This window comes from Salvelinus fontinalis, chromosome 1, assembly GCF_029448725.1.
Source record: "Salvelinus fontinalis isolate EN_2023a chromosome 1, ASM2944872v1, whole genome shotgun sequence".
NCBI classification, from domain to species: Eukaryota; Metazoa; Chordata; class Actinopteri; order Salmoniformes; family Salmonidae; genus Salvelinus; species Salvelinus fontinalis.
This window is the reverse complement of record NC_074665.1, coordinates 40,672,676-40,700,485: the sequence shown is the minus strand read 5'-3', so window position 1 is coordinate 40,700,485 and position 27,810 is coordinate 40,672,676. Positions and strand designations below refer to the sequence as shown.

The 27,810-nt window shown below is 44.6% G+C and overlaps 1 protein-coding gene across 3 annotated transcripts in view; it reads right to left on the bottom strand.

Moving 5' to 3' along the window:
- taok2b (TAO kinase 2b) overlaps window positions 1-27,513 on the bottom strand; it is a 62,987-nt gene extending 35,474 nt beyond the window's left edge. For 2 of the 3 annotated variants that reach the window (XM_055921173.1, XM_055921154.1), the window contains exons 1-13: window positions 27,110-27,513; window positions 17,805-17,955; window positions 15,260-15,400; window positions 14,584-14,655; window positions 14,349-14,450; window positions 13,892-13,937; window positions 13,512-13,608; window positions 12,932-13,045; window positions 10,276-10,367; window positions 4,478-4,571; window positions 4,085-4,166; window positions 3,428-3,595; window positions 1,274-1,480 (exon numbers count right to left, since the gene is read on the bottom strand). In XM_055921173.1, coding sequence (XP_055777148.1) covers window positions 1,274-1,480; window positions 3,428-3,595; window positions 4,085-4,166; window positions 4,478-4,571; window positions 10,276-10,367; window positions 12,932-13,045; window positions 13,512-13,608; window positions 13,892-13,937; window positions 14,349-14,450; window positions 14,584-14,655; window positions 15,260-15,400; window positions 17,805-17,807 — 1,218 coding nt within the window. In that variant the 5' untranslated portion in view covers window positions 17,808-17,955; window positions 27,110-27,513. The remainder of the gene's footprint in view (window positions 1-1,273; window positions 1,481-3,427; window positions 3,596-4,084; window positions 4,167-4,477; window positions 4,572-10,275; window positions 10,368-12,931; window positions 13,046-13,511; window positions 13,609-13,891; window positions 13,938-14,348; window positions 14,451-14,583; window positions 14,656-15,259; window positions 15,401-17,804; window positions 17,956-27,109) is intronic. The other variant, XM_055921164.1, reaches the window with a different exon arrangement.
- Between the last annotated feature and the right edge of the window lie 297 nt (window positions 27,514-27,810).

The following is a 27,810-nucleotide window of genomic DNA, read 5'->3' as shown; positions in this document are numbered from 1 at the left end:
CAGTGCCTTGTTCAGGGGCAGAACGGCAGATTTTTTACCTTCTCAGCTCGGGGATTCGATTTTGCAAGTCCAGCGCTCTAACCACTAGGCTAGCTGCTGCCCCGGATTTCACATGACTGGGAATACAGATATGCATCTGGTAGGGGTGTGGATCAGAAAACCAGTCAGTATCTGGTGTGACCACCATCTGACTCATGCAGATTTTTTGGGCCTTTTCGCAGCATGCTTGTAAGGCTCTGATTATCCAAAAGGGTTCCAACAAGTATTCTACTGTACTCCTCTGTAACTCCTCTGTAGAGTTTATTTTCCATCTATTCGCTCTCGAAGATGCTTCTTTATAGATCGACACAGCTGGCTAGCCTATGGTTCCCAGTGGGGTGATGAGAGTAGCATAGTACGATGGTTTGAGCAGAGTAGTAGAATAGTCCCACAGCATTATCAGCAAACCGCTCGCCCACACGACACTATCTGCCCGATACAATTAAAACCAGGATTCATCTGTAAAGAGCACACTTTTCCAGCGTGTCAGTGGCCATCGAAGGTGAGCAATTGCCCACTGAAGTTGGTTACGACACCGAACTGCAGTCAGGTCAAGACCCCGGTGAGGAAAATGAGCACGCAGATGAGCTTCCCGAGACGGTTTCTAACAGTTTGTGCAAAAAATTATTCAATTTAGCTAACCCAGTTTCATCAGCTGTCCGGGTGGCTGGTCTCAGACATTCCCGCAAGTGAAGAAGCCAGATGTTGAGGTCCTGGGCTGGCATTGTTACACGTGGTCTGCAGTTGTGAGACCGGTTGGGCGTACTGCCAAATTCTCTATAACGAGAATCAGAGGCGGCTTATGGTAGAGAAACAAATTCTCTAGCAACAGCTCTCGTGAACATTCCTGCAGTCAGCATGGCAATTGCATCTGTGGCGTTGTGTGACAAAACTGCATATTTTAGTGGCCTTTTATTGTCTCCAGCACAAGGTGCACCTGCGTAATGAATTTGAGTGAAACACTTTTGTCCGTATGTACATTTTCTGGGATCTTTTATTTCATGTCCTGAAACATGGTACCAACACTTTAAATGTTGCGTTGATATTTTTGTTCAGTGTAGTAATTGTTTACCCACCTCATACAGCACAGTGTTTAACATACTGACAAAATTGTGAAATAGGACTTGGGTGACGCTTTGGGCAAATTAGGGGGTCTTATGCCCTACGCCTTGGAAAAAAATTGTCTAAAGGAAACACTGCTGTGACTAATGTCTAAAGGTAAGTCCCAACTGACCAGGGGCTTGTGCAGGACTGAGCTGTTGGAGGTGACTGTTTGCTCGCCCTCCTGCATCATGGCCATCTCGCCGCTGTCGTCCGAACCGTCCGCCAGGCTGTTGACCGAGCTGCTCTGGGAGCTCGCGCTGATGGACATGGAAGGCAGCGAATGGGAGCTCTCCATGCTGTTGACCGTACCTGTCCGCAGCATGTACTGCTCCACGTCCTGGAGACAGAGGGATAGCGGTTAGGAGAACTGGTGATAACATATGCACGATCACGCACACACAAATGCATAGCTAGCCTACATACACATAGGCAGTGTTACCAATACTTAAAACACCTATACACACAAACCTTGCATGTACACCCCCTCCCCCCTGTACACACACCTAAATAAACCCATACGCACTCTCAGATGCAGTTCAATCATAAGGCATTCATTGGATTCCTGTTTCCTAAGCAAGGCCCTGGGGGAACACAATTAGATGCCGAAAGGTCATCAAAAAGAAAGGAAGACCAAGGCACTCTTCATATAATTAATTAAAATGCCTTTAGTTGTATGGCATGTTCAATGGAAACAAATATTTTTAAATGCTGATGGGATCAAAGTTATTTGTATTGGAGGAAGAGGATGAGAGGTCATACAATGTGTCGAGGCACACAATTTTGGACTACACTGTGGTGACGTATGCTATTAAAAAGACAGGATGGATGCTAATGCTAGCTGTATTCCTGAACAGAGTGGTGGTGCACAGCCCAATCCTCTTCCTCTAAATTAACCTTTACGGGATCGGTGTCCCTACACTGGGACGGTGGATGCTAACATGCGCTGAAGTGACTAGAATGTAATTGTAAGTAACAGCAAACTTTCCAGGACATAGACATGTCTTACATGGGCAGAAAGCTTAAAATTATTGTTAATCTAACTGCACTGTCCAATTTAGAGTAACTATTAGTGAAAAAAAAAAACATGCTATTGTTTAAATGCAAAAAAAAAAAAAAAAAAAAAAAAAAATCACAGCAACTGGTTTGATATATTCACCTTTGAAAGTAAATAATGTACTTACATTCAGTAATCTTGCTCTGATTTGTCATCCTGAGGGTTCCATAGATAAAATGTAGCATAGCTTCATTTGAAAAAAAATCTATTTTTATTTTCAAATGTAGGAACTGGGTTCTACAGTTTGAACCCCTGCCGTCTCTGGTCCACACCCACCCCACCATCTAGCTGTGTGAAAGTTAGTGTATAAGCTAATGATCCATTATGTATGACATTCCTGGGAGTTTGTAAACTTACAAAAATAATATGGTAATACAAAATGTATGTTTTCTATAGTTATGTACTTGAAAATGTATCAATTGACCAATTCGGCACATTTGGGCAAACTTGATATAAACTACTGGGCAGTAGTGCAATGCTTCACTTGATCAAATCTAAAACTGCAGACACTGCTGCCATCTAGTGGCCAAAATCGAAACTGCAACTAAACTGCAATATATTATTGGCTTTCTCTTGCATTTCAAAGCTGGAACAAAAAGAAAAACATTTTTTGTTGTATTATCTTTTACCAGATCGAATGTGTAATATTCTCCTACATTCATTTCACATTTCAACAAACTCCAAAAGTGTTTCCTTTCAATGGTTTCAAGAATAAGCACATCCTTGCTTCAGGTTCTGAGCTACAGGCAGTTAAGGTTTGGGATGTCATTTTAGGTGAAAATGGAAAAAAAGGGTCCGATAATTACGAGGTTTTAAGACCAGTGCGTTCTGTGGTCTGTCTTCCCCCTCCTCACTCAACACATCCTTTTTTCTTATGGTTCTGGTCCTACATCATCCTCGGCTAACTGTTACTACTCTCCCTCCACGTAACATCTCCATGTCCTCCCCGCTTTCTTTCTCCCCCACCGCTATCTTCTCTCTTTTGTTCGTCCCTCTACTGCCTCTCCTCCAAGTTCACTTTCTCCCCCATCCCTCGTTATCTCCTTTTTATGCCATTTATCTCATCCTCCCCTCTCTCTACCTGCACCCCCCCCCTCTCAACCTGCCATTTCTCTCCTCCTCCCTTCTACCACCTCATCAACTCTTCTCCATGCTTACCACCTACTCCCCATCATCCCTCCCACCCACATCACCCCTCCCCCCCACCACCACCTCCCTCACTCCTCATACCTCCTCCTCCTCCCCTCCCTCGGGCTGGGGTCCGTTGAGGGCCTCGTGGAAAAGGATCTTCTTCATTTTGCGGTACTGCAGGTTGTCCAGCTCCCGCACCGCGTCTTTGGTGCGAGCTATCAGGTCCATCACCGCCGTGTGAGGACGCTCTCTGCATAGGAAATGGTGCTGAGGGAGAGGAAGGGAGAATGGGTTCTAAGGTTAATCCAGCAGGCAAAACTGGTCAAATTGATGTTGGAATTACATAAAGTCAAGTTGTTATGACCTCATGTCAATCAATGCCATCTTTGTTGGTTTAATGCATCAACCATTAGCCTAGCTGGGAAAACTGGTTGCAATGAGATCTTTGAAACCTGATTACAACGTTCCAACAATTCTGGTTGTAAGGGCGTAATTTCTACCTGACGATGCCACTTGGAGCCGTTGGCAAGTTAAGGTTCACTTTAAACTGGAGCCATTGAAGACATGCTTCTTTGCCATTATGAGAATAAGGAATCACAGCACCTCTTTGGGCCACCTCTGATATTATTAATGGGTAAAGTGTTCATGGCCATTCCTTGGCTTCTACATGTTTGTGTCGTGCCTTCTTTAGATTTTTTTAAACTTCAAATAACTCTTTAATTAAAGAGGAAACCTAGACCAAGAGATAGCGTTTACCTTCAGCAGCACATCAGAGGTAGGTCTGTCCTGGTGGATCTTCTGCAGACACGAGTCCACAAAGTTATGGAAATAATCAGACCTGAAAAGGACGAGACCAAACAACGAGAAACTATTCACAGTTGCACTATAAAAACAGTACTCATCTATCTACAGGAGTGTCAAACTCATGCCAGCAGGCCATATGTTTGACAGCCCTGATCCACACCAATGGCTCATATTGTTCTCAGAAAGTAGCCTGGTCCCAGATCTGTTTGTGGTAAGTCCTAAGGTCATTGTCATAGGAGGAGGCTATACAGCACAACCATATCTGGGACCAGGCTACCCAGAAAGTATATTGACACTAAACAAAGAGGGCGCAAGAACCACCTGCGTGCTCAGTCATTGGCTTACCAGTGATTGGACTGCAGAACAGGACTCTCGTTCTGGGCAATGTGGTATAAGGCACTCATAGCATTCATATTGAACAGAGGCGGCTTCCTCTCCGCTGCATAGAGAGACAGAGACAAAGTTCAGGAGACATACAGCATCAAAACACACTCAAGGCCAGATTTGTATAATAAAATACAGGTGTGAACCATCCAGAGGTGTGAGGCCCAAGGGGAGTCAGAGGGGCGGGGCCACTCTGGGAATCTCCGCCGACATCACAGGATTCCCCCTGAACAAACCCCTTATTACTGGAGCATGTGAAGGGACAGTGGCAAATACACACAAGAAATAAAGAAGAACAATGGAGACATGGGGGGGGGGGGATAAGGAAAAATATAGAATGAAGAGAAGATAAAAGGACAGAGGACACAGAGACAAAGGTAAAGAACGGCCTAAAAGAGGAAGAACTTGTGAGAGTGATTTCTGTAGCCACAAAAGAGACTATTTAATTTGGTAATAATCTAAAGGATCTTTGGTTTGTAAGTGAAGTGCTCTGAACCAGGCTTGGATTTTGTTGAACCGGCTGAGTGCCATTCTGCGAACATTAAATATATAATTTCGATTTTTGCAACTATTCCTCTTCCTCTTCCTTACACCACCCCTCGCTACCACATAGATCAGAACCCCTCTGGACTGATCAGTGGTGGAAAACGCGGGCACTAGAAGTGGTGACAGAGTTACTTTGGTATATTAAGAATGGATGCTGCATTGTTAAAGCAGTTGGCTTCGCGCGCAACTGTGCAAAAGAAAGGCACAGACCTCTTGAGAACTGAAGTGGCCAGGTTGGCTCAGGCAGGGAAGAACAGTAGGCCTGGAGTGGGTACCCAAATACCTAGGCTACAAGAACAGGATGACAATGAGGTCTATCTGCTTTCATTCGAGAGGTTAGCAGTAAGAGAACTATGGGCCCTGCAGCAGTGGGCAGGGATGCTGGCTCCCTGTGTTTGGGCGTGCGCAGGCTGCATATTTCAACCTGGATTCTGCAGAAGCAGAGGACTACAATAAATTAAAAGGCCGAAATCTTCTCGTTAATGTCTGAATCCGCGGGCACAGAGCAAGCGTTTCCACAGGTGGACCTTCGATAGCAATGCATCAGAGAGAGCCCAAATGCACCAACTAATACGGCTGACCGGGGTTGACTTGAACCAAAAAAAACAGGAACCGGGGCAGTCATCGAAAAACTGGTGATGGACAGCTCCCACCGGAGTGGTATGGCAACCCCCAGACAGCAGATGAGCTGGTCCAGCTAATAGAGACTTGCCAAGCCACCACGGAGCTGGTGCGCACGTCTAGAGCAGAGATGGCCCGCTCCGGTACCAATGCCCAGTCTGAAGAGGCCAATGGAAAGGCCCCAGGGGAGACCTGAACCGGAGGCGAGAGAGCCCCGTGGAACATTCCCCGAACCAGCACCAAGGAGGTATCCACCTAAGGTGAGTGAGAGAGTGTTTCCGATGTAGGGAGCTCAGGTATACTTCATCAATCAAATGGATTTGAAGCGTTTTAATAAATCAGCTGATGTCACAAAGCGCTATACAGAAACCCAGCAAGCAATGCAGCTGTAGAGGCACGAGCACAGTGGCAAGGAAAAACTCCCTAGAAAAGCAGGAACCATGGCAGTGCCCCCTTAGTGATGAACCCATGCCTCCGGTAAAAAGGGCATGCATCCATGTAATCTATACCCACAGTGTTGGACCGCAGAGGGAGCCCCAGCCATGATGGTACCTGTGGAAATCCAAGGACAGGACGCAGAAGGGGTGCTCGACTCAGGTAGTAGGATTACCCTTGTTCTGTCACACTTTGTACAGGAGGGAGATGTGTGTCAGGAACAGAGGACAGACTTGTGTATCTATGGGGACATGTGCATATACCCAGTGGCACTGTGCACCAAGAAGGTGGAGGCGGTGAAGCATTTACCGGTACTGCTAGGGAGAGACTAAACAGAACCACCCCAAGCCCGCACCGGAGCTCATAAGAAATGCAATGCAGTCACTGGCACACACAGAAAACACATCCCCAAAAGGTGTCCCAATGGCACTAGGAGAAGTCTCTTCTTCACCCAGATCGAGTGTGGGGAGGAAGAAAAGGAAATTCAAGATCAGAGGCTCAGGCAGCTTGTTTCAAGAAAAGACAGTGGACACATGCCCAGGTATTTCCTCCGTTGGAATACCTGGGCATGTGTCCACTCTTTTCTTGAAACAAGCTGCCTGAGCCTCTGATCTTGAATTTCCTTTTCTTCCTCCCCACACTCGATCTGGGTGAAGAAGAGACCAAGGTCCCGCACAGCCCCCAGTGAGTAGACAGCCTGATGAGTTGACAGGACAGTTTGGCACCACACAGCTGCGCGACCCGGACCTGGTCTCGGCGTGACGCAGAGTGAAGCGGAGGGTGTCAATGAGCAAAACCCTCCTTATTACTGCATAAAGAAGGTCTTTCCACTGTACTGGGTGGTTAAGAGAAGGGGTGAAGTGCGGGAGCACTTAATGGTGCCTAGAGCATAGAGAGACATGGTACTGTACCTGGTGCATTCACATGTTTTAGGAGCCAACTTGGCAGTAGACAAAACTAAGGAGCGCATCATAAGTAGAATCTACTGGCCGGGCATTACAAGTCATGCAGATTAGTACTGCAAGTCATGTCCCCAAAGTCAATTACAGAATCCCGCACATCCCCCTCCATCATTGAGATGCCCTTAGAGTGGATAGCTATGGAGCTGGTGGGTCATATTCCCAAATCAGTCCAGGGGCACGAATATATACAGGTGGTAATCGATTATACCCCAAACCCATTCCCCTGCGCAATTTATCCACTAAAAGGATTTGCTAAAGAGTTTCAAATGTTTTCCGAGTCAGCCTACTCTCCTCTATTTTGACCAACTAGGGGACCCTGTTTATGTAACGCATAACGAAAGACTTGTGTGCCTTGCACCAGGTAAAACAGATACGCACGAGTGTATATCATCCTCAGATGGTTTATGCAAACGCTTAAATAAAACAGTTAAGTCAATGCTAAAAAAAAAGTTGTGTAACGGGACGAGAGGAACTGGGACATGTTATTACCTCACTTGCTGTCTGCTCTTAGGGAGGTGCACCAGTCGTCAACGGGCTTCTCCCCATTCAAACTGTTATATGGGAGGCCGTAGTGTGGGATCCTGGACCTCAACAAGGAGGCATGGGAAGCCCAGCCGAGTCCCCACAGAACATGCCACCTTAGTGCGAGACAGGATGGCCGCAGTGTGGCCAACAGTGAAGGAACACATGGAGCGAGCAGCAAGCGCAACTGAAAGCCCACAACAGGACTTTCCAGCCCCAAAGTTAATGTAGGAGATAAGGTACCCCTTTTAATTCTGAAAGCTGAACATAGGTTCTTAGCGCATTGGAGGGGTCCATATGAAGTATCGGCAAAATGATCACCTGTAAATTACTGTTAGGCAGACAGGTAGGAGAAAACCTGAACAGCTACAAGGAGTACCACGAGAGAAATGGAAAACGTTATGCTCTGCTCCCTTCCCGCAGCCCATCAAGATCAACCCCCGACAGAGGTGCAGGTGAGGAAGTCGCTGACGCACAAGCACGAGCAGGACCTACGGGCCCTAGTGAACCGACGCTGGGAGATATTCTCAGCCCTCCCAGGGAATACAGATCTCATCCAGCATCATATATACACGGAGCCAGGCAAGGCCTTACAGAATCCCTGCTGCGCAAAAAAAAAACTGTCAGTGGGGGTAAGATATGCTGGGTTGGGGAGTTGAGGCGTCTCAACAAAAAAAAAGAACAGTAGCGTAAACTAGATGGTTCTTCAGCTTGCAACCCTTTAACTTCTCTATCGTCCATAGATCCGGGGTCCATCACAGAAACAGACACGCTATCCTGCCACGACGCCCTAGTCGCGGCTGGTGCTCAACCTGCTGTGTTGATTCTGAGGACGCGGGTGTTTCAACCATCCAGAGGTGTGGGGGCCAAGGATATTCAGAAGGGCGGGGCCACTCTGGGAATCCCCGACGTCACACCCCTCATTAGGGGTGGGGGAAAGGACGGGGGCAATTACGCACGAGAAAAATAGAACAATGGAGACCCCCGGGGGAGAAAGAACAGGAAGAAATACAGAACAAAGAGGATAAAATGACAAGAGGACATTGAGAGACAGACAAGTTTAGCCACAAGAGAGACTAATTTGGTGATTATCGAAATGATCTTTAGTTTGTAAGTGAAGTGCTATGAACCGGGCTTGGATTTTGTTTCCCCTTTCTTGAACCGGCCTTGTGACAATGTGAACATTAAATGCACTACATGATCAAAAGTATGTGGACACCTGCTCGTCGAATCTGTCATTCTAAAAATCATGGACATTAATATGAAGTTGGTCCCATCTTCGCTGCTTTAACAGCCTCCACTCTTCTAGGAAGGCTTCCACTAGATGTTAGAACATTGATTCGGGGAATTGCATCCATTCAGCATTAGTGAGGTCGGGGACTGATGTTGGGCAATTAGGCCTGGCTTGCAGTCGGCGTTCAAATTCATCCCATAGGCGTTCAATGGGGTTGAGGTTAGGGCTCTGTGCAGGCCAGTCAAGTTCTTCCATACGCACCTCAACAAACCATTTCTGTATGGACCCCACCTTTTGCACGAAGGCATTATCATGCTAAAACAAGAAAGGGCCTTCCCAAACTGTTGCTACAAAGCTGGAAACACAGTCGTCTAGAATGTCATTGTATGCTGTAGCGTTAAGATTTCCCTTCACTGGAACTAAGGGGCCAATCCCAAACCATTAATAGCCCCAGACCATCATTCCTCCTCAACCACACTTTACAGTTGGCACTATGCATTGGGGCAGGTAGCGTTCACCTGGCATCCGCCAAACCCAGATTCGTCCGTCCGACTGGCAGATGGTGAAGCATCACTCCAGAGAAAGCGTTTCCACTGCTCCAGAGTCCAATGGCGGTGAACTTTACACCACTCCAGCCGACGCTTGGCATTGTACATGGTGATCGTAGGCTTGTGTGCGGCTGCTCGGCCATGGAATCCCATTTCATGAAGCTCCAGACGAACAGTTCTTGTGCTGACGTTGCTTCCAGAGGCAGATGATTTTTACGCGCTACAGCACTCGCTGGTCCCATTCTGTGAGCTTGTGTGGCCTACCACTATGCAGCTGAGCCGTTGTTTCTCCTAGACGTTTCCACTTCAGAATAACAACACTTACAGTTTACCAGTGGCAGCTGTAGCAGGGCACAAATTTGACGAACTGACTTGTTGGAAAGGCGTGATCCTATGACGGCTCCATGTTGAAAGTCACTGAGCTATCGAGCCATTCTTCTGGAAATGTTTTTCTGTGGAGATTGCATGGCTGTGTGCTCGTTTGACAAATAGTCAAATCTACTAATTTGAAGGGATGTCCACATACTTTTGTATATATAGTGTATATAATTTAGATTTTGCAACATAAAAATCAGACTCTTCCTCCGTTTACCGCGCACCTTTCTATCGCATAAATCGGAACTCCTCTGGACCGATCACACAGAAAACACAGTTAAAACAACTTTGCGACTTTATTTTACATAAATAAATCAAGTGTTTGCTTGTGCTCAGGCTCAGTTTGGCACTTCAGGGACGAGGCAATTTGTTCCATTGTGCCAGGCAAGCTCAATGAAGCACAAAGTATTGGCAAGAAAACTAATAGTAGACGCAAAAACATATCAAGAATAGATATACAGTACATACACCTTAAAAGACTGAACATGTGAATTATATGGCCTGTGCTTAGCTTACCCAGCTCTATGGCAGTAATGCCCAGTGACCACACATCCACTTTGCCGTCGTACTGGCCCTCGTCCATGGCCAGGATCACCTCAGGAGCCATCCTGTACGGAGGTAAAACACATCGACGCCAGTGTGAGACACCACTATTTCTGTTTTCCAAATGTCAACTTATTCCCAACAATGGGGACTGGTAGAAAGTAGTGCAATATATAGGAAAGAATTCAATATGTACACATCCTATAACAGGTGTTGCCAATTTGTTTCTTCCACACAGCAGCAGCACCCCCCCCCCCCCCCCCCTTCCAGCATTGAAGAACATACTGCACCCCCCTATGCGCCACGTCTATTTCTATGGGCACAAGCACTGTTCATGACAAACTGTTCACACCTCTCGTTGGCGGAGAGAACATTTGGTTGCTTTAAAGCTTATTTCCTGCAATTCTACAGATTTTGCCAAGTCTAATGTGTGTTCATGTGATATGAGTGACTCAAACATTACAACTAAATCTATGGGCAAAAAAGAAAAACGAGCTGACATGGGCTAGTTGACCTGGACATTTTTGACAAGTAATAAATAGCTCCCTATGGTATGTAATAACTGACATGACAAGCAGAAAACTGATGACGCAGTACTAAATTTCAAAATTACACCTAGTGCATTCTACTACTATAACTTTCAAGAGTAAGTTGAAAGCCGGACTGAGTTCCTTTAAATAAATGTAGTACACACACAGTACCAGTCAAAAGTTGACACCTACTCATTCAAGGGTTTCTTTGTTTTTACTATTTTCTACATTGTAGATTAATAGTGAAGACATCAAAACTATGAAATAACACATGTAATCATGTAGTAACCAAAAATGAACAAATCAAAATATATTTTATATTTGAGATTCTTCAAAGTAGCCACCCTTTGCCTTGATGACAGCTTTGCACATTCTCCCAACCAGCTTCATGAGGTAGTCACATTTCAATTTACAGGTGTGCCTTGTTAAAATGTTAATTTGTTTCCTTAATGCGTTTGAGCCAATCTGTTGTGACAAGGTAGGGGTGGGTATACAGAAGATAGCCCTATTTGGTAAAAGTCTATATTACGGCAAGAACAGCTCAAATAAGCAAAGAGAAACAACTGTCCATCACTACTTTAAGACATGAAGGTCAGTCAATGCAGAAAATATCAAGTACTTTGAATGTTTCTTAAAGTGCAGTCGCAAAAACCATCAAGCGCTATGATGAAACTGGCTCTCATGAGGACCGCCAAAGGAAAGGAAGACCCAGAGTTACCTCTGCAGCGGAGGGTAAGTTAGAGTTACCAGCCTCAGAAATTGCAGCTCAAATAAACGCTTCAGAGTTCTAGTAACAGACATCAACTGTTCAGAGGAGACGGCATGAAATCAGGCCTTCATGGTCAAATTGCTGCAAAGCAACCACCACAAAAGGACACCAATAAGAAGAGACTTGCTTGGGCCAAGAAACACGAGCAATAGCCATTAGACCGGTGAAAATCTGTCCTTTGGTCTGATGAGTCCAAATGTTCAATTTTTGGTTCCAACCGCCGTATCTTTGTGAGACGCAGAGTAGGTGAACGGATGATCGCCGCCTGTGGTCCCCACCGTGAGGCATGGAGGAGGTGTGATGGTGCTTTGCTGGTGACACTGTCAGTGATTTATTTAGAACTCAAGGCACACTTAACCAGCATGGCTTCCACAGCATTCTGCAGTGATACGCCATGCCAACAGCTCTGACACACACACTTATCCCACCAGACATGCCACCAGGGGTCTTTTCACTGTCCCCAAATCCAGAACAAATTCAATAAAGCGTACAGTATTATAGAGCCCTTATTGCATGGAACTTCCTTTCATCTCATATTGCTCAAATAACAGCAAACCTGGTTTCAAAAAACAAAGCAACACCTCACAGCGCAACACGTCTCCCCTATTTGACCTAGCTAGTTTGTGTGTATGTATTGATATGTAGGCTACATGTGTCTTTTTTTAATTTTTTTATGTAGTTCTGTCCTTGAACTGTTCTTGTCTATTGATGTTCTGTATTATGTTTCATGTTTTGTGTGGACCCCAGGAAGAGTAGCTGCTGCTTTTGCAACAGCTAATGCGGATCCTAATACAATACCTAATCTGGTTTGCTCTTAGTGGGACTATCATTTGTTTTTCAACAAAGCAATGACCCAACACACCTCCAGGCTGTGTAAGAACTATTTGACCAAGAAGGAGAGTGATGGAGTGCTGCATCAGATGACCTGGCCTCCACAATCACCCAACTTCAACCCAATTGAGATGGTTTGGGATGAGTTGGAATGCAGCGTGAAGGAAAAGCAGCCAACAAGTGCAAAGCATATGTAGGAACTCCTTCAAAACTGTTGGAAAAGCATTACAGGTGAAGCTGGTTGAGAGAATGCCAAGAGTGCGTAAAGCTGTAATCAATAGGGCACCGGTCGGCCCACCCTGCCAACCGGTACCCTATATAGTGCACTACTTCTGACCAGGGCCTCTGTTGTAGTGGCAGTATATAGGGAATAGGGTGCCATCTGGGACACATCCTTTGTATTTTGTCCTACTTCTGGATCATATCGCTATTGTCATCAATAGAGTTGGCAATCTTACAATAATGACCATAGAAACAACAGAGGAGGCCAGTGTCTCACCAGTAGGGCGTGCCCACGAACGAGTTGGCCGGGGCAATAATGGAGGCTGAGCCAAAATCACCCAGTTTCACCTGGCCAGGCTCGGTCAGCAAGATGTTACCAGCCTTCACATCCCTGGAGAGAAAGTGTGGGGGAGACACCATTATTATTCATTGAGTATTCAGTTTCTTATTATTAATTGACGTCATCATTGACTCAATAATATTAAGTCAGTAAATAAATATATTTATTAACTAAGTCAATATTATATGTTCTCTTTGGCAATGTATGTGGTAACACTTTCTATGCCAATAAAGCCTTTTTAATTGGAAGGAGAGGAGAGAGAAAGAAGTGGGGTAGAGAAAAAAAAAGAGACTGGAAGGGAGGAAGCTAGAGAGGGAGAGAAAGAGCAAGATATAAATAGAATGGAACAGAGAGACCGAGATAGAAAGGGATAGATACGTTTTTTTTAAAGGGTTAAAACATCCATGACACACCTCCCATTCAACAATGAGCGCTTATGTTTGGATTACATTTCTTTCATTCTCTCTTTTTTTCCCTTCCCGTCCCATCGTGTGGGGGAGGAGAGAGGTTCACTCACCTGTGAATCATGTTGTGAGAATGAAGATACACCAGGCCCTGCAATGCACCGTGGGTGATGGCTGCTATCTCCTGTTCCTGGAGGGGCTTCTTGTGGACTACGCACACAGAGGGAGACAAAATTAACAGTTATGCACTCATTCTTTGACGGCTTGGTCGTGTTCATTCGGGCACACAAAAAACCTTTTGCAACAGAACGAAAATAAGCTTTTCTTATTTGATAACAAACACAGGTTGTCCCTCCCGTTTCAGTTCGTGTTCTACCATTACGCAACTAATGAACACAACCCTGGTTTACTTCCACCACCCCAGTGTACAGCACATGAAGTACTTGTTTAAACGTAAACTTGAACTTAAACCATCTAGTTGTTTTCCACTCACCTTCCAGTAGGTCGGAGGCTGAACCCAAACAATACTCCATTACCAGCTAAGAGAATGAAGGAGAGAGAGAGAGATGGAGGTTAACATATGGAGCAAGAAGGGGGGAAACGTGATGGAGAGCCGGTCAAAATGTATTCCCTACACCTTCCCCATGGCCACTTCAATGTTTGCAAGGTGGATGAAATATGATGGAAGCTCCTCCACTACACTGCATATACCTATCCAGACCCTTTAGATCTGCCAACACTGAAGGGTTAGGGCCAAGGGGAAGGGATAGGGAGTGAATAGGGGCTGACTGAAAACATCAATAATCAACGAGTGAAAGTTAATTTGTCAGTGACCCTTAGTCCAAGTGTCAATACCAAATGGCACCCTATTCAGCCCTATGGCCCCCAAAAGTAGTACACTATAGAGGGAATAGGGTACCATGTTTGAGTTAAAGAAGTGCTTCACTTACCCATGCTGTGTGCTCTCTCAGGTAGCAACCTCTGTACTCCACAGTGTTGGGGTGGTGCAGTTTCTGGAGAAACTTTACTTCTTTGATGATATCCTGCCATTTCTTCATAAGAGAAAAAGATCTCAAACATTAAAAACTTGGCCTACACCATTACAACAGATGGCAAATGTGGTGAACACTTTTTAAATTTTTTATAACAAGGTACATTTGACCATTACTCAATCTGTGTTCCTACCTCATTGGACTGCTTGCCACCGTAGGACATTTTCTTAATGGCCACCACTTCATTGGTGCGGATGTCATGTGCCTAATGTAAGGAATAGGGGGTAAGGAAGGGTTAAAATTAATCATTTCTAATCATGCTAACAGTGGCCACTGGCCGCACACATATCATCAAGTGCATGCACAGACAAATTGATAAACTACAGCTTCACCTCTTTCACACTCCTTTCCCCCTCCATCCTTCAGTAGTCACTTTTTCACCATCTATTTAAAAAGGACCTTTCATCCTTCACCGATCTCTTACCCTGTGCTACCTTTTTACCCATAACTACCCACCTCCTACCTTTCATCCTTCACTTGTCTTCAGCTAGCCTAGTGGCTGCCTCCCTATCATTTCACCCTTCATCTTATCAACACCCATTCCATTTCTCTTCCCAGTTCTCATGCATCCATCACTGAAGTTTTGCCTGAATTCCCCTACTACAAGTTTTTACTATGTACCAAATACTGTACTGTGTATTATTTAGGAGTGTTTAGTAAAAATGTATGCAGCACCAAATGACAAATATCTCAGCTCATCCATTCTAAGAAATCATCTCCCAAAAAGGGACACAATAAACAGTAAACTACAGAGTGAGATGCATCCATTTGCCCACTTAAGCCAAGTCCACAGATGCCCCCTTTCTTACGAAGTAGACCGCTCCGAAGCTGCCATGGCCGATCTCCCGCAAGTCGGTGAACAGCTTCTCAGGGTCATCTCGGTAGAAGAGCTCAGCTACCTCTGGGTCCTTCAGGCTCCCGGCCCGCACACTGGACGGCATGGCCAGCGCCTGAACAAATGAACGAACACACACACACACAGGTATGAGGCTTTGAGCTTAAGTTTGTCTGCATTGAAATGTAGCCAACATGTCAGGATTGCAATGAATTCCATTCCAATTCCGGAAGAGAAATTAAAAAGTTCCTCAAAGCCTTTGAATATCGGACGTGCATAAAGATGGCGGCCTCCACGCCTACCACAAATGACTTGTTTGCCAAGTTCTCTGTTTTGTACCTTGCTTTTTGTGACTTTGGTATCTGCATTAGCACATTCTCTCTGCTAACGCATAGCAAGCAGTACCGGAGCTTCAAGTCTAGGTCCAAATGACTCCTTAACAGCTTCTACCACCAGCAATAAGAATGCTGAAAAATGTATCAAAACGGCCACCCAGACCATTTACATTGACCCCCCGTTGTTTTTACACTGCTGCTACTCGCTGTTTATTATCAATGCAGTCAATTCACCCGTACCTACATGTACAAATTACCTCGACTATCCTGTAACCTCGCACATTGACTCTGTACCCCCTGTATATAACCTTGTTATTGTTATGAACTTTGTTACTTTAGCAAATATAGATGATCAGGCTGTTCATTGTGATCTGTGGAATGTTGTCCCACTCCTCTGCAATGGCTGTGCGAAGTTGACAGATATTGTCTGGAATAAGTTGTCGTACACGTTTCCTTTGTCAAAATAATCCATCCACCTGACAGGTGTGGCATATAAAGAAGCTGATTAAACAGCATGATCATTACACATGTGCACCTTATGCTGGGGACAATAAAAGGCCACTAAAATGTGAAGTTGTGTCACATAACACAATGCCACAGATGTCTCAAGTTAAGGGAGTGTGCAATTGGCATGGTGACTGCAGGAATGTCCACCAGAGCTGCTGCCAGAGAATTGAATGTTAATTTTTCTACCATAAGCCACCTCCAACTTCACTTCAGAGAATTCGGCAATATGTCCAAACCGCCTCAAAACTGCATAATGATGTATGGCTTCGTGTGGGAGAGCAGTTTGCTGATGTCAACGTTGTGAACAGAGTACCCATGGTGGCGGTGGGGTTATGGTACGGGCAGGCATAAGCTACGGACAACGAACATAATTGCATTTTATCAATGACAATATCATTGCACAGAGATACGGTGACGAGATCCTGAGGCCCGTTTTAGTGCCAATCATCCACTGCCAGCACCTCATGTTTCAGCATCGCCTTCGCATGTCGCAATGATCTTTACACAATTCCTGGAAGCAGAAAACATCCCAGATCTTCCATGGCCTGCATACTCAACAGACATGTCACCCATTGAGCATGTTTGAGATACTCATGATCGACAGTGTGTTCCAGTTCTAGCCAACATCCAGCAAGTTCGCATAGCCATTGAAGAGGAGTGGGACAACATTCCATAGGCAACAATCAACAGCCTGATCAACTCTATACAAAGGAGATGTGTTGCACCAGATACTGACTGGTTTTCTGATCCCACGCCCCTACCTTTTTTTTTTAAGTATCTGTGACAGATTCATATCTGTATTCCCAGTTATGTAAAATCCATACATTTGGGCCCAATTCATTTATTTCAATTGACCGATTTCCTTATAAAAACTCTAACAGTAAAATCGTAGAAATTGTTGCATGTTGTGCTGATTTTTGTTTGGTAAAATCATTTTTTTACCCCTTTTTCTCCCCAATTTTGTGATATCCAAATTGGTAGTTACAGTCTTGTCCCATCGCTGCAACACCCGTACGGAGTCGAGGCAAAGGACGAGAGATGTGCGTCCTCCGAAACAAACTCGTCAAGCTGCAGTGCTTCTTGACACAATGCTTGCTTTACCCAGTACCCAGCCGCACCAATGCGATGCAGTGCCTTAGACCGCTGCGCCACTCAGTAGGCCCCTTGTTTAGTGTAACGTTGCAAAATTTTTTTTTGGGATAGAATCTTTTCTTAACGTTAAGGATTCAATTTATTTTAAAAGTTTACAACCCTAATCTTAAGCACAGCAAAGCTGTAAGATACCAATTGGATGACGTAGTACACAAAAAAAGGGGACCAGTTTCAGCACCACTTAACTACTGGCTGAAATTATACAAAAGTTCTGGAGAATCCGTTTTATTTTATTTTTTATTTTTTATTTTTAAACATATGAGTCATTTAGCAGACACTCCTTTCCAAAATGACTTACAGGATCAATTAGGGTTATGTGCCTAGCTCAAGAGCATTTTTCACCTTGTTTCAGGGATTTGAACCAGTGAACTTTTGGTTACTGGCCCAATGCGCATAACCAATAGGCTTCCTGCCACCCCAATCTTAAATCTTCAGGCAACTACACACATACTACACACACCTAAATCATTTCAGGAGCATGCTTTTCGGTGAAATGCATTTTGGTTAATACAGTGTTTCCCCTACCATTATGAAGGATGGGGTTGCCCCTTCCTAGCTCTGTTGCCCAACGCCAAAATCCTTCAATTGTTTTCAATCGAAAATGTTCATGTTGGTGTTGGCAATGGCATCCCAGTTGCTAATTTGGGTGCATGCCTGCACCCCACCAAAGACAAATCTGTGGGCAAACACGAATACAAGAGAGGAATTTGATATTAGCCACACCTGCATGTCATGAGGACACAATTTGATGTTGGAGATTATAAACAAATAACATTTTAGATACAAGACCACACAGAACCTTAAGTAACTATTAACACCCATTGACTTTTTCAAAATGTTGTGTTAGAGCAGGAATAAAAATATGATTGAATTGAGATTGTGTGTCACTGGACTATACACAATACCCCACAATGTCAAAGTGGAATTCAGATGTTTAAATTGTATTAAAAATAAAAGCTAAAATGTCTTCAGTCATTAAATATTTCAACACTTTGGTTATGGATAGCCTAAATAAGTTCAGGAGTAAACGTTTGCTTAACAAGTCACATAATACTGCAAAATAAACTGGCAAAGCAATTGCCTTTAATTCCTAAATACAAAGTGTAATGTTCTGGGCAAATCCAATACAACACATTACCGAGTACCACTGTACACATTTTCAAGCATCGTGGTGGCTGCATCATGTAGTGGGTATGCTTGTAATCTTTAAGGACTGGGGAGTTCAGGATTTTAAAAAAATGGTATGAGCTAAGCACAGGCAAAATCCAAGAGGAAAACTGAGTTCAGTCTGCTTTCCACCAGACACTGGTAAGATGAATTCCCCCTTCAGCAGGACAATAATCTGACAACACAAGCCCAAATCTACACTGGAGTTGCTTACCAAGAGGACAGTGACTGTTCCCGAGTGGCCAAGTTACAGTTTTGACTTGAAAATCAATGGCAAGGCCTGAAAATTGTTATCTAGTGTTGTCTTTACTCTGAAATTTAGACCCTAACACTAGCAATGACATATAACCACTGACAGCGCTTGAAAATATTGCGCAATCCAGGTGTGGAAAGTTCTTAGAGACTTATCCGGAAAAACTCACAGCTGTAATTGCTGCCAAAGGTGATTCTAACATGTATTGACTCAGGGGGTTGAATACTGATCTAATCTAGATCTGCTTATTTATTTTTTACAAATGTTAGAAATTTTCTCCACTTTGACAGATTATTTTCTGTATATCATTGTTTAAAAAAAAAAATTAAATCCATTTTAAACTAGATGGCTAGAAGGTCTGCATGCATTGAACTTAAGCATTTTCACAATTCTTACACCATAAATCGAACACACAGCAGTTGCAGATCTCTTTTAGTCCTTGTTTTTCAATTACTATTTTTCTCATATAAATGTCCCTTTCTCAAAACCCTGTCTTTCAAAGATAATTTGTAAAAATCCAAAAACTTTACAGATCTTCATTGTAAAGGGTTGAAACACCGTTTCCAATACTTGTTCAATGAACCATTAACAATTAATGAACATGCACCTGTGGAACGGTCGTTAAGACACTAACAGCTTACAAGAGGTAGGCAATTAAGGTCACAGTTATGAAAACTTAGGACACTAAAGAGGCCTTTCTACTGACTGAAAACACCAAAAGATGCCCAGGGTCACTGCTCATCTGCGTGAACGTGCCTTAGACATGGTGCAAGGAGGCATGAGGACTGCAGATGTGGCCAGGGCAATAAATTGCAATGTACGTACTGTGAGACACCTAAGACAGCGCTACAGGGAGACAGGACAGACAGCTGATTGTCCTCGCAGTGGCAGACCATGTGTAAAACCTGCAAAGGATTGGTATATCCGAACATCACACCTGCGGGACAGGTACAGGATGGCAACAACAACTTCCCGAGTTACACCAGGAACGCACAATCCCTCCATTAATGCTCAGACTGTCCGCAATAGGCTGAGAGAGGCTGGACTGAGGGCTTGTAGGTCTGTTGTATGGCAGGTCCTCACCAGACTTCACCGTTGCCTATGAGCACAAACCAACTGTCGCTGGACCAGACAGGACTGGCAAAAAGTGCTCTTCACTGACAATTCGCAGTTTTGTCTCACCAGGGATGATGGTCAGATTTGCGTTTATCGAAGGAATGAGCGTTACACCTAGGCCTGTACTCTGGAGCGGGATTGATTTGGAGGTGGAGGGTCCATCATGGTCTGGGGCGGTGTGTCACAGCATTATCGGACTGAGCTTGTTGTCATTGCAAGCAATCTCAACACTGCGCGTTACAGGGAAGACATCCTCCTCCCTCATGTGGTACCCCTCCTGCAGGCTCATCCTGAAATGACCCTCCAGCATGACAGTGCCACCAGCCATACTGCTTGTTCTGGGCATGATTTCCTGCAAGAAAGGAATGTCAGTGTTCTGCCATGGCCAGCGAAGAACCCGGATCTCAATCTCCTCAATCCCATTGAGCACGTCTGGGACCTGTTGGATTGGAAGGTGAGGGCTAGAGACATTCCCCACAGAAATGTCCAGGAACTTGCAGGTGCCTTGGTGGAAGAGTGGGGTAACATTTCACACCAAGAACTGGCAAATCTGGTGCAGTCCATGAGGAGACGCACTGCAGTACTTAGTATCTGGTGTGGACACTAGCTGCATTGACACTCACTTTTGACCCCCCCTTTGTTCAGGGACACATTATTCCATTTCAATTAGTCACATGTCAGTGGAACTTGTTCAGTTTATGTCTCAGTTGTTGAATCTTATGTTCATACAAATATTTACACGTGTTAAGTTTGCTGAAAATAAACGCAGTTGACAGTGGGAGGACGTTTCACTTAAACATGTCTCTTTTACAGTGCTTGAGCAAAAAAATAATAATTGTGGCCATAAATTGAAGGCAGTCCAACAACACGGAAGTCTCTAGGTTCCCTATAAAAAGGAGAAGTCTAGCTGGCTAGCTAACAAGATTCAGTGCTTTCAGAAAGTATTCATACCCATTGACTTGGCTATGAAAAGCCAACTGACATTTACTCCTGAGTTGCTGACTTGTTGCACCCTCGACAACTACTATGTTTAATATTTGAACATGCTGGTCATGTATGAACATTTGAACAGCTTGGCCATGTTCTGTTATAATCTCCACCTGGCACAGCCAGAAGAGGACTGGCCACCCCTCATAGCCTGGTTCCTCTCTAGGTTTCTTCCTAGGTTTTGGCCTTTCTAGGGAGTTTTTCCTAGCCACCGTGCTTCTACACCTGCATTGCTTGCTGTTTGGGGTTTTAGGCTGGGTTTCTGTACAGCACTTTGAGATATCAGCTGATGTAAGAAGAGCTATATAAATAAATTTGATTTGACTCATTCCACCATTGTTCTGTAAATAAATAAAAATTCACTTTAAATGTTTTTAATTTAACTAGGCAAGTCAGTTAACAACACATTAGTATTTACAATGATGGCCTAGGAACAGTGGGCTAACTGCCTTGTTCAGGTGCAGAACGACAGATTTTTACCTTGTCAGCTTGGGAATTCGATCTAGCAACCCTTCGGTTACTGGCCCAATGCTATAACCACTAGGCTACCTGCCGCCACATCTACAGACAATACCCCATAATGAGTGAAAACATGCTTTAATTAGTTTTTCCACATTCATTTAAAATAAAATAGAGAAATATCTCATTTACATAAGTATTCACACCCCTGAGTCAATACATGTTAGAGTCACCGTAGGCAGCGATTACAGCTGTGAGTCTTCCTGGGCAAGTCTCTAAGAGCTTTCCACACCCCGAGTGTGCATCATTTTTTTCACCATTATTTAACCAGGTAGGCAAGTTGAGAACAAGTTCTCATTTACAATTGTGACCTGGCCAAGATAAAGCAAAGCAGTTTGACACATACAACAACAGAGTTACACATGGAGTAAAACAAACATACAGTCAATAATACAGTAGAAAAATAAGTCTATATACAATGTGAGCAAATGAGGTGAGATAAGGGAGGTAAAGGCAAAAAAAAGGCAATGGTGGCGAAGTAAATACAATACATCAAGTAAAACACTGGAATGGTAGATTTGCAGTGGAAGAATGTGCAAAGTAGAGAGAAATAATAGGGTGCAAAGGAGCAAAATAAATAAATACAGTAGGGGGAGAGTTAGTTGTTTGGGCTAAATTATAGATAGGCTATGTACAGGTGCAGTAATCTGTGAGCTGCTCTGACAGCTGGTGCTTGAAGCTAGTGAGGGAGATAAGTGTTTCCAGTTTCAGAGATTTTTGTAGTTCGCTCCAGTCATTGGCAGCAGAGAACTGGAAGGAGAGGCGGCCAAAGGAAGAATTGGTTTTGGGGGTGACCAGAGATATACCCTCTGGAGCGCGTGCTACAGGTGGGTGCTGCTATGGTGACCAGTGAGCTGAGATAAGGCAGGGCTTTACCTAGCAAAGACTTATAGATGACCTGGAGCCAGTGGGTTTGGAGACAAATATGAAGCGAGGGCCAGCCAACGAGAATATACAGGTCGCAGTGGTGGGTAGTATATGGGGCTTCGTTGAAAAAACGGATGGCACTGAGACTACATTCAGATTGCTGAGTAGAGTGTTGGAAGCTATTTTATAAATGACATCGCCGAAGTCGATGATCGGTAGGAAGGTCTGTTTTACGAGGGTGTGTTAAGCAGCATGAATGAAGCAGGCTTTGTTGCAAAATAGGAAGCTGATTCTAGATTTAATTTTGGAGTGGAGATGCTTAATGTGAGTCTGGAAAGAGCGTTTACAGTCTAACCAGACATCTAGGTATTTGTAGTTGTCCACATATTCTAAGTTAGAACTGAGTATTGATGCTAGTCGGGAGGGCGGGTGCGGGCAGCGATCGGATGAAGAGCATGCATTTGGATTTACAAGCATTTAAGAGAAGTTGGAGGCCCCGGAAGGAGTGTAGTATGGCATTGAAGCTCGTCTGGAGGTTTGTTAACAGTGTCCAAAGAAGGGCCAGCAGTATACAGAATGGTGTCGTCTGACTAGAGGTGGATCAGAGAATCCCCAGCAGCAAGAGTGACATCATTGTTGTATACAGAGAAAAGAGTCGGCACGAGAATTGAACCCTGTGTCACACCCATAGAGAGTGCCAAAGGTCCGGACAACAGGCCCTCCGATTTGACACACTGAACTCAGTCTGAAAAGTAGTTGGTGAACCAGGCAAGGCAGTCATTTGAGAAACCAAGGCTGTTGAGTCTGCCGATAAGAATGCGATGATTGAAACAGTCGAAAGCCTTGGCCAGGTCGATGAATACGGCTGCACAGTATTGTTTTTTATCGATGGCGGTTATGATATCGTTGAGGACCTTGAGCGTGGCTGAGGTGCACACATGACCAGCTCAGAAACCAGATTGCATAGCGGAGAAGGTACGGTGGGATTCAAAATGGTCGGTGATCTGTTAACTTGGCTTTCGAAGACTTTAGAAAGGCAGGGCAGGGTAGATATAGGTCTGTAACAGTTTGGGTCTAGAGTGTCTCCCCCTTTGAAGAGGGGGATGACCGCAGCAGCTTTCTAATCTTTAGGGATCTCAGAAGATACGAAAGAGGTTGAATAGGCTTGTAATAGGAGTTGCAACAATTACAGCAGATCATTTTAGAAAGAGAGGGTCCAGATTGTCTAGCCTAACTGATTTGTAGGAGTCCAGATTTTACAGCTCTTTAAGAATATCAGCTATCTGGATTTGAGTGAAGGAGAAGCGCGGGGGGTGGGAAAGTTGCTGCGGGGGATACAGAGCTGTTGGCTGGGGTAGCCAGGTGGAAAGCAGGGCCAGCCATAGAAAAATGCTTACTGAAATTCTCGATTGTCGTAGATTTATCGGGGGTGACAGTGTTTCCTAGCATCAGCGCAGTGGGCAGCTGGGAGGATGTGGTCTCATTCTCCATGGACTTTACAGTGTCCCAGAACTTTTTGGAGTTTGTGCTACAGGAAGAACATTTCTATTTGAAAAAGCTAGCCCTTTATTTTCCTAACTGCCTGTGTATATTGGTTCCCAACTTCCCTGAAAAGTTGCATATCGCGTGGGCTATTCGATGCTAATGCAGTACGCCACGGGATGTTTTTGTGCTGGTCAAGGGCAGTCAAGTATGGAGTGAACCAAGGGCTATATCTGTTCTTAGTTCTACATTTTCTGAACAGGGCATGCTTATTTAAGATGGTGAGGGAGGCACTTTTAAAGAATAACCAGGCATCCTCTACTGCCGGGATGAGGTCAATATCCTTCCAGGATACCCGGGCCAAGTCGATTTTAAAGGCCTGCTTGCAGCAGTGTTTTAGGGAGCGTTTAACAGTGATGAGGGGTAATCGTTTGACAGCGGACCCATAAATTCACATGGTGTCCAGGGCACCGCTGGGGGGCTAAGGGGGGTCTATCACTGTTGCCGCTTGTTTGAGACTTATTTCTGGAAAGGTGGACTTTTAAAAGAAGATGCTCAAACTGTTTGGGCACAGACCTGGATAGCATGATAGAACTCTGCAGGATCTCTCTGCAGTAGATTGCAACTCCACCCCCTTTGGCAGTTCTAGTGCGTTGGGAACAGAGAATAAAAGGAGCAGATTTCTGGGCGTGGTAGAATAGATTCAGGGCATAATGTACAGACAAGGGTATGGTAGGATGTGAGTACCGCGGAGGTAAACTTAGGCGTTGAGTGACAGTGAGGTTGCATCTCTGGAGGCACCAGTTAAGCCAGGTGAGGTCTCTGCATGCGTGTGGGACAAAAGAGACATCTAAGGCATTTTGAGCGGGACTGAGGGCTCTACAGTGAAATATAACAATAAGAACTAGCTGAGACAGCAGTAGACAAGGCATATTGACATTAGAGGCATAAAACAATCACAGGTGTTGATCAGGAGACCTAAGACAACAACGGGTAAATGGCTATGAATGGTCAGAGCAGGTCAATTATGTACATACAGGACCTTAGTTCGAGGCTGGGGCCAACAGGTAAACAAAATGAGGTACCGTGTTATTGAAACAGTCCAGGGGGCATCTGCTGTGTACCTGAGTGGTCATTGGGGCCAATGAGCAGCAATAGGTCAGGGAGCCGTTCGGTAGTCACTACTACGCTAGGTGTGTGGGAGACAGCATTCAGAAAGCTGGCGGGCCAGGGCTAGCAGATGGGTCTTCGGCAACATCGCAACAGAAAAGCCTGTTAAGACCACATCGGGCGATTATGTCGGCAGACCACTTGTGATGGATCGGCAGGGCGCCGTGTTGACAATAAAGGGTCCAGGCCAATTGGCAAAAGAGGTATTGTAGCCCTAGAAATAGCTGGTATGTGGGCCTATGTAACAGTATAACTTTAAACCGTCCCCTCGCCCCGACACGGGCGCGAACCAGGGACCCTCTGCACACATCGACGACGGTCGCCCACGAAGCAGCGTTACCCATCGCTCCACAAAAGCCACGGCCCTTGCAAAGCAAGGGGCAACACTACTTAAGTCTCAGAGCAAGTGACGTAACTGATTGAAATGCTACTAGCGCGTACCCGCTAACTAGCTAGCCATTTCACATCCGTTACACTCACCCCCCTTTCAACCTCCTCCTTTTCCGCAGCAACCAGTGATCCGGGTCAACAGCATCAATGTAACAGTATAACTTTAAACCGTCCCCTCGCCCCGACCCGGGCGCGAACCAGGGACCCTCTGCACACATCGGCAAGGGTCGCCCACGAAGCAGCGTTACCCATCACTCCACAAAAGCCACGGCCCTTGCAAAGCAAGGGGCAACACTACTTAAGTCTCAGAGCAAGTGACGTAACTGATTGAAATGCTACTAGCGCGTACCCGCTAACTAGCTAGCCATTTCACATCCGTTACACCTAGCTCAAGGCTACCTCTAAGCTAGCTGGTGCTTGCGTCGGGACAGAGGCAGTAGCTAACAGTAGCCACTCGGTTGCAGCTAGCTAGCTGCGATGATCCGGTGTAATGAACCAGAGCAGCAGGAATCCGGTGATGTGGTAGAGAGAAGCAGTCCGATATTCTCTGGGTTGATATCGCGCTGTGCATCTGGTATTGTCTGAGCTAAAGCTGGCTGGTGTCCGAGCTAAAGGTGAAGACTGCTAGCCATGACTAACAAAGACTAATAGCTAGTTAGCTGGCTAGCTCCTGATGGAAGTTCCAGTTATAAGGAATATAAATATCAGATCCGTACCACATTCGGTGAGGCGGGTTGCTGGAAAGTATATTTGGTTCGTAGATAAAAAGTGAGATTAAAATATTTACGAACTGTCTATTTACACGGGATAAGACAAACACAAAACCGACTGTTACACCATCTTAGGTCAAAATGTGTGGTTTTAAGAATGAAATAGCAATTGTCAGGGGAGAAGCAAGATATTTGTGAGTCACAAAGCTGGTAGGGTTTCAAACCTGGCAAACAATCACTATGGGTGGGATTTTTAGGGAAGGGATGTCTGAGTAACAGGATTGGTAGGTTTCAGACCTGTCAATTAATTATTGGGGGTGGGATTTAAGGAAGGGAGTAGATTAGTCATTAAAACAATTTTTCAAAATAATTTGTGGCAAAATCTAAGAGCAATAGTTGTGTTCTGTTTATAAATATGGATCACCCTGTTAGGAGTGTAGAATTGCAGGAACATGATTTTAAAAATGCACAACTGGTCCCACAGACTCCCCACTCCCAAGCTTTTATACCCCCACTTTCAGACAAAGTTAGGCACAATATCCGCAGGTGTGTATCCCATGTTAGCGGGCAATGGAGTACTGTCAAAAGTCAAATGGAGTACTGTCAAATGGAGTACTGCCAACCCTCAAATAAGTCATGATGAACTCACTTATATAACTCAGTTTTGGACGAGACGGACTTTATGAACAGAATTATCCTATTTACACGTTGTAGTCAATTTTGACACCATTACAAATGTTTGACTAATATCAATGCAACATATGCCATCTTCTATCGGATAAGTTGTTTATTGCCTTCAGTTGCACTTTAAGGCGTTTCCGTTTTAAGACGGTCCCTTAACACTCAGTGGAGGAGAGCAACATTATAACTACATTTCGCCTCCCCAAAGAAATACGACACCGAATTGCAAAAACAAGGGGTGTAATTTGTTCACTATCGTCAGGTGATTCAGAGTGCCATTTGTATCAATGCACGTTCCGTGTAAGTTTTATTGACGAGCAAAGTCCGAATCTTTAATATAAAAGTATACCGCAGAATAGCAGGGTACTTGCAATGGGCGAAATGGCTGTTGCTGGCATTGCTAGCTTATGTTTGCTACAGTGCCAATGAACGACAGTATTTGAGACGTTACAAGCGAGCTAACCTTCGCCTTATATGACATGTCTTACCGTGGCTTTTGGGATCCACTGTAGCTAGCTGGAGAGCTAGCTAGCTGGCCTGGGATGGAAAATATTGGTCGCTCTTCTATAACGTTACCTCTTCTGCTCTATTCAACACGAGCGAGCCACATTGTTTTCATTGATATTCCATTCTTCACAAACGATTTAGCTAGCATTAGCTATGGCAGTCAATCAAAATGCTAACGAGCTGGTCTTCTCAACTGTAATCAGAAGATTACGACTGGGAAACAGTTAATCAATTTAAAGCTGACCCCGGTATTTGCTCCACTCTCGACCATATTTTATCATTATATAAATGTTATTCATTAATTGTTTTCTTTTTTTTACCCTTTCTGTCTCATTCGTTTTTTGGTTCACAACTTCATGATGGCGGAGTGGGGCGGGAGCCGACCGGAAACCGGAAAAGAAAGATAATAATTTATTAAAGGACTTCTTCTACGATACATAGGGGCTAATGCCACGTTCATATGCTAGTCAGAACTATGAAACTCAGAAATGTCCGACAAGCTAAGTGGTTAAGCCAGCACATGTTAACCACAACCGATTAGCAAGTCGGAAATGTCCGAGTTTCCTAGTTCCGACTAGGACCTGAACGCGGCATAGTTACCTGATTTGGACACAAATTGTATTTTTTTTTTTTTTTACCTTTATTTAACCAGGTAGGCCAGTTGAGAACAAGTTCTCATTTA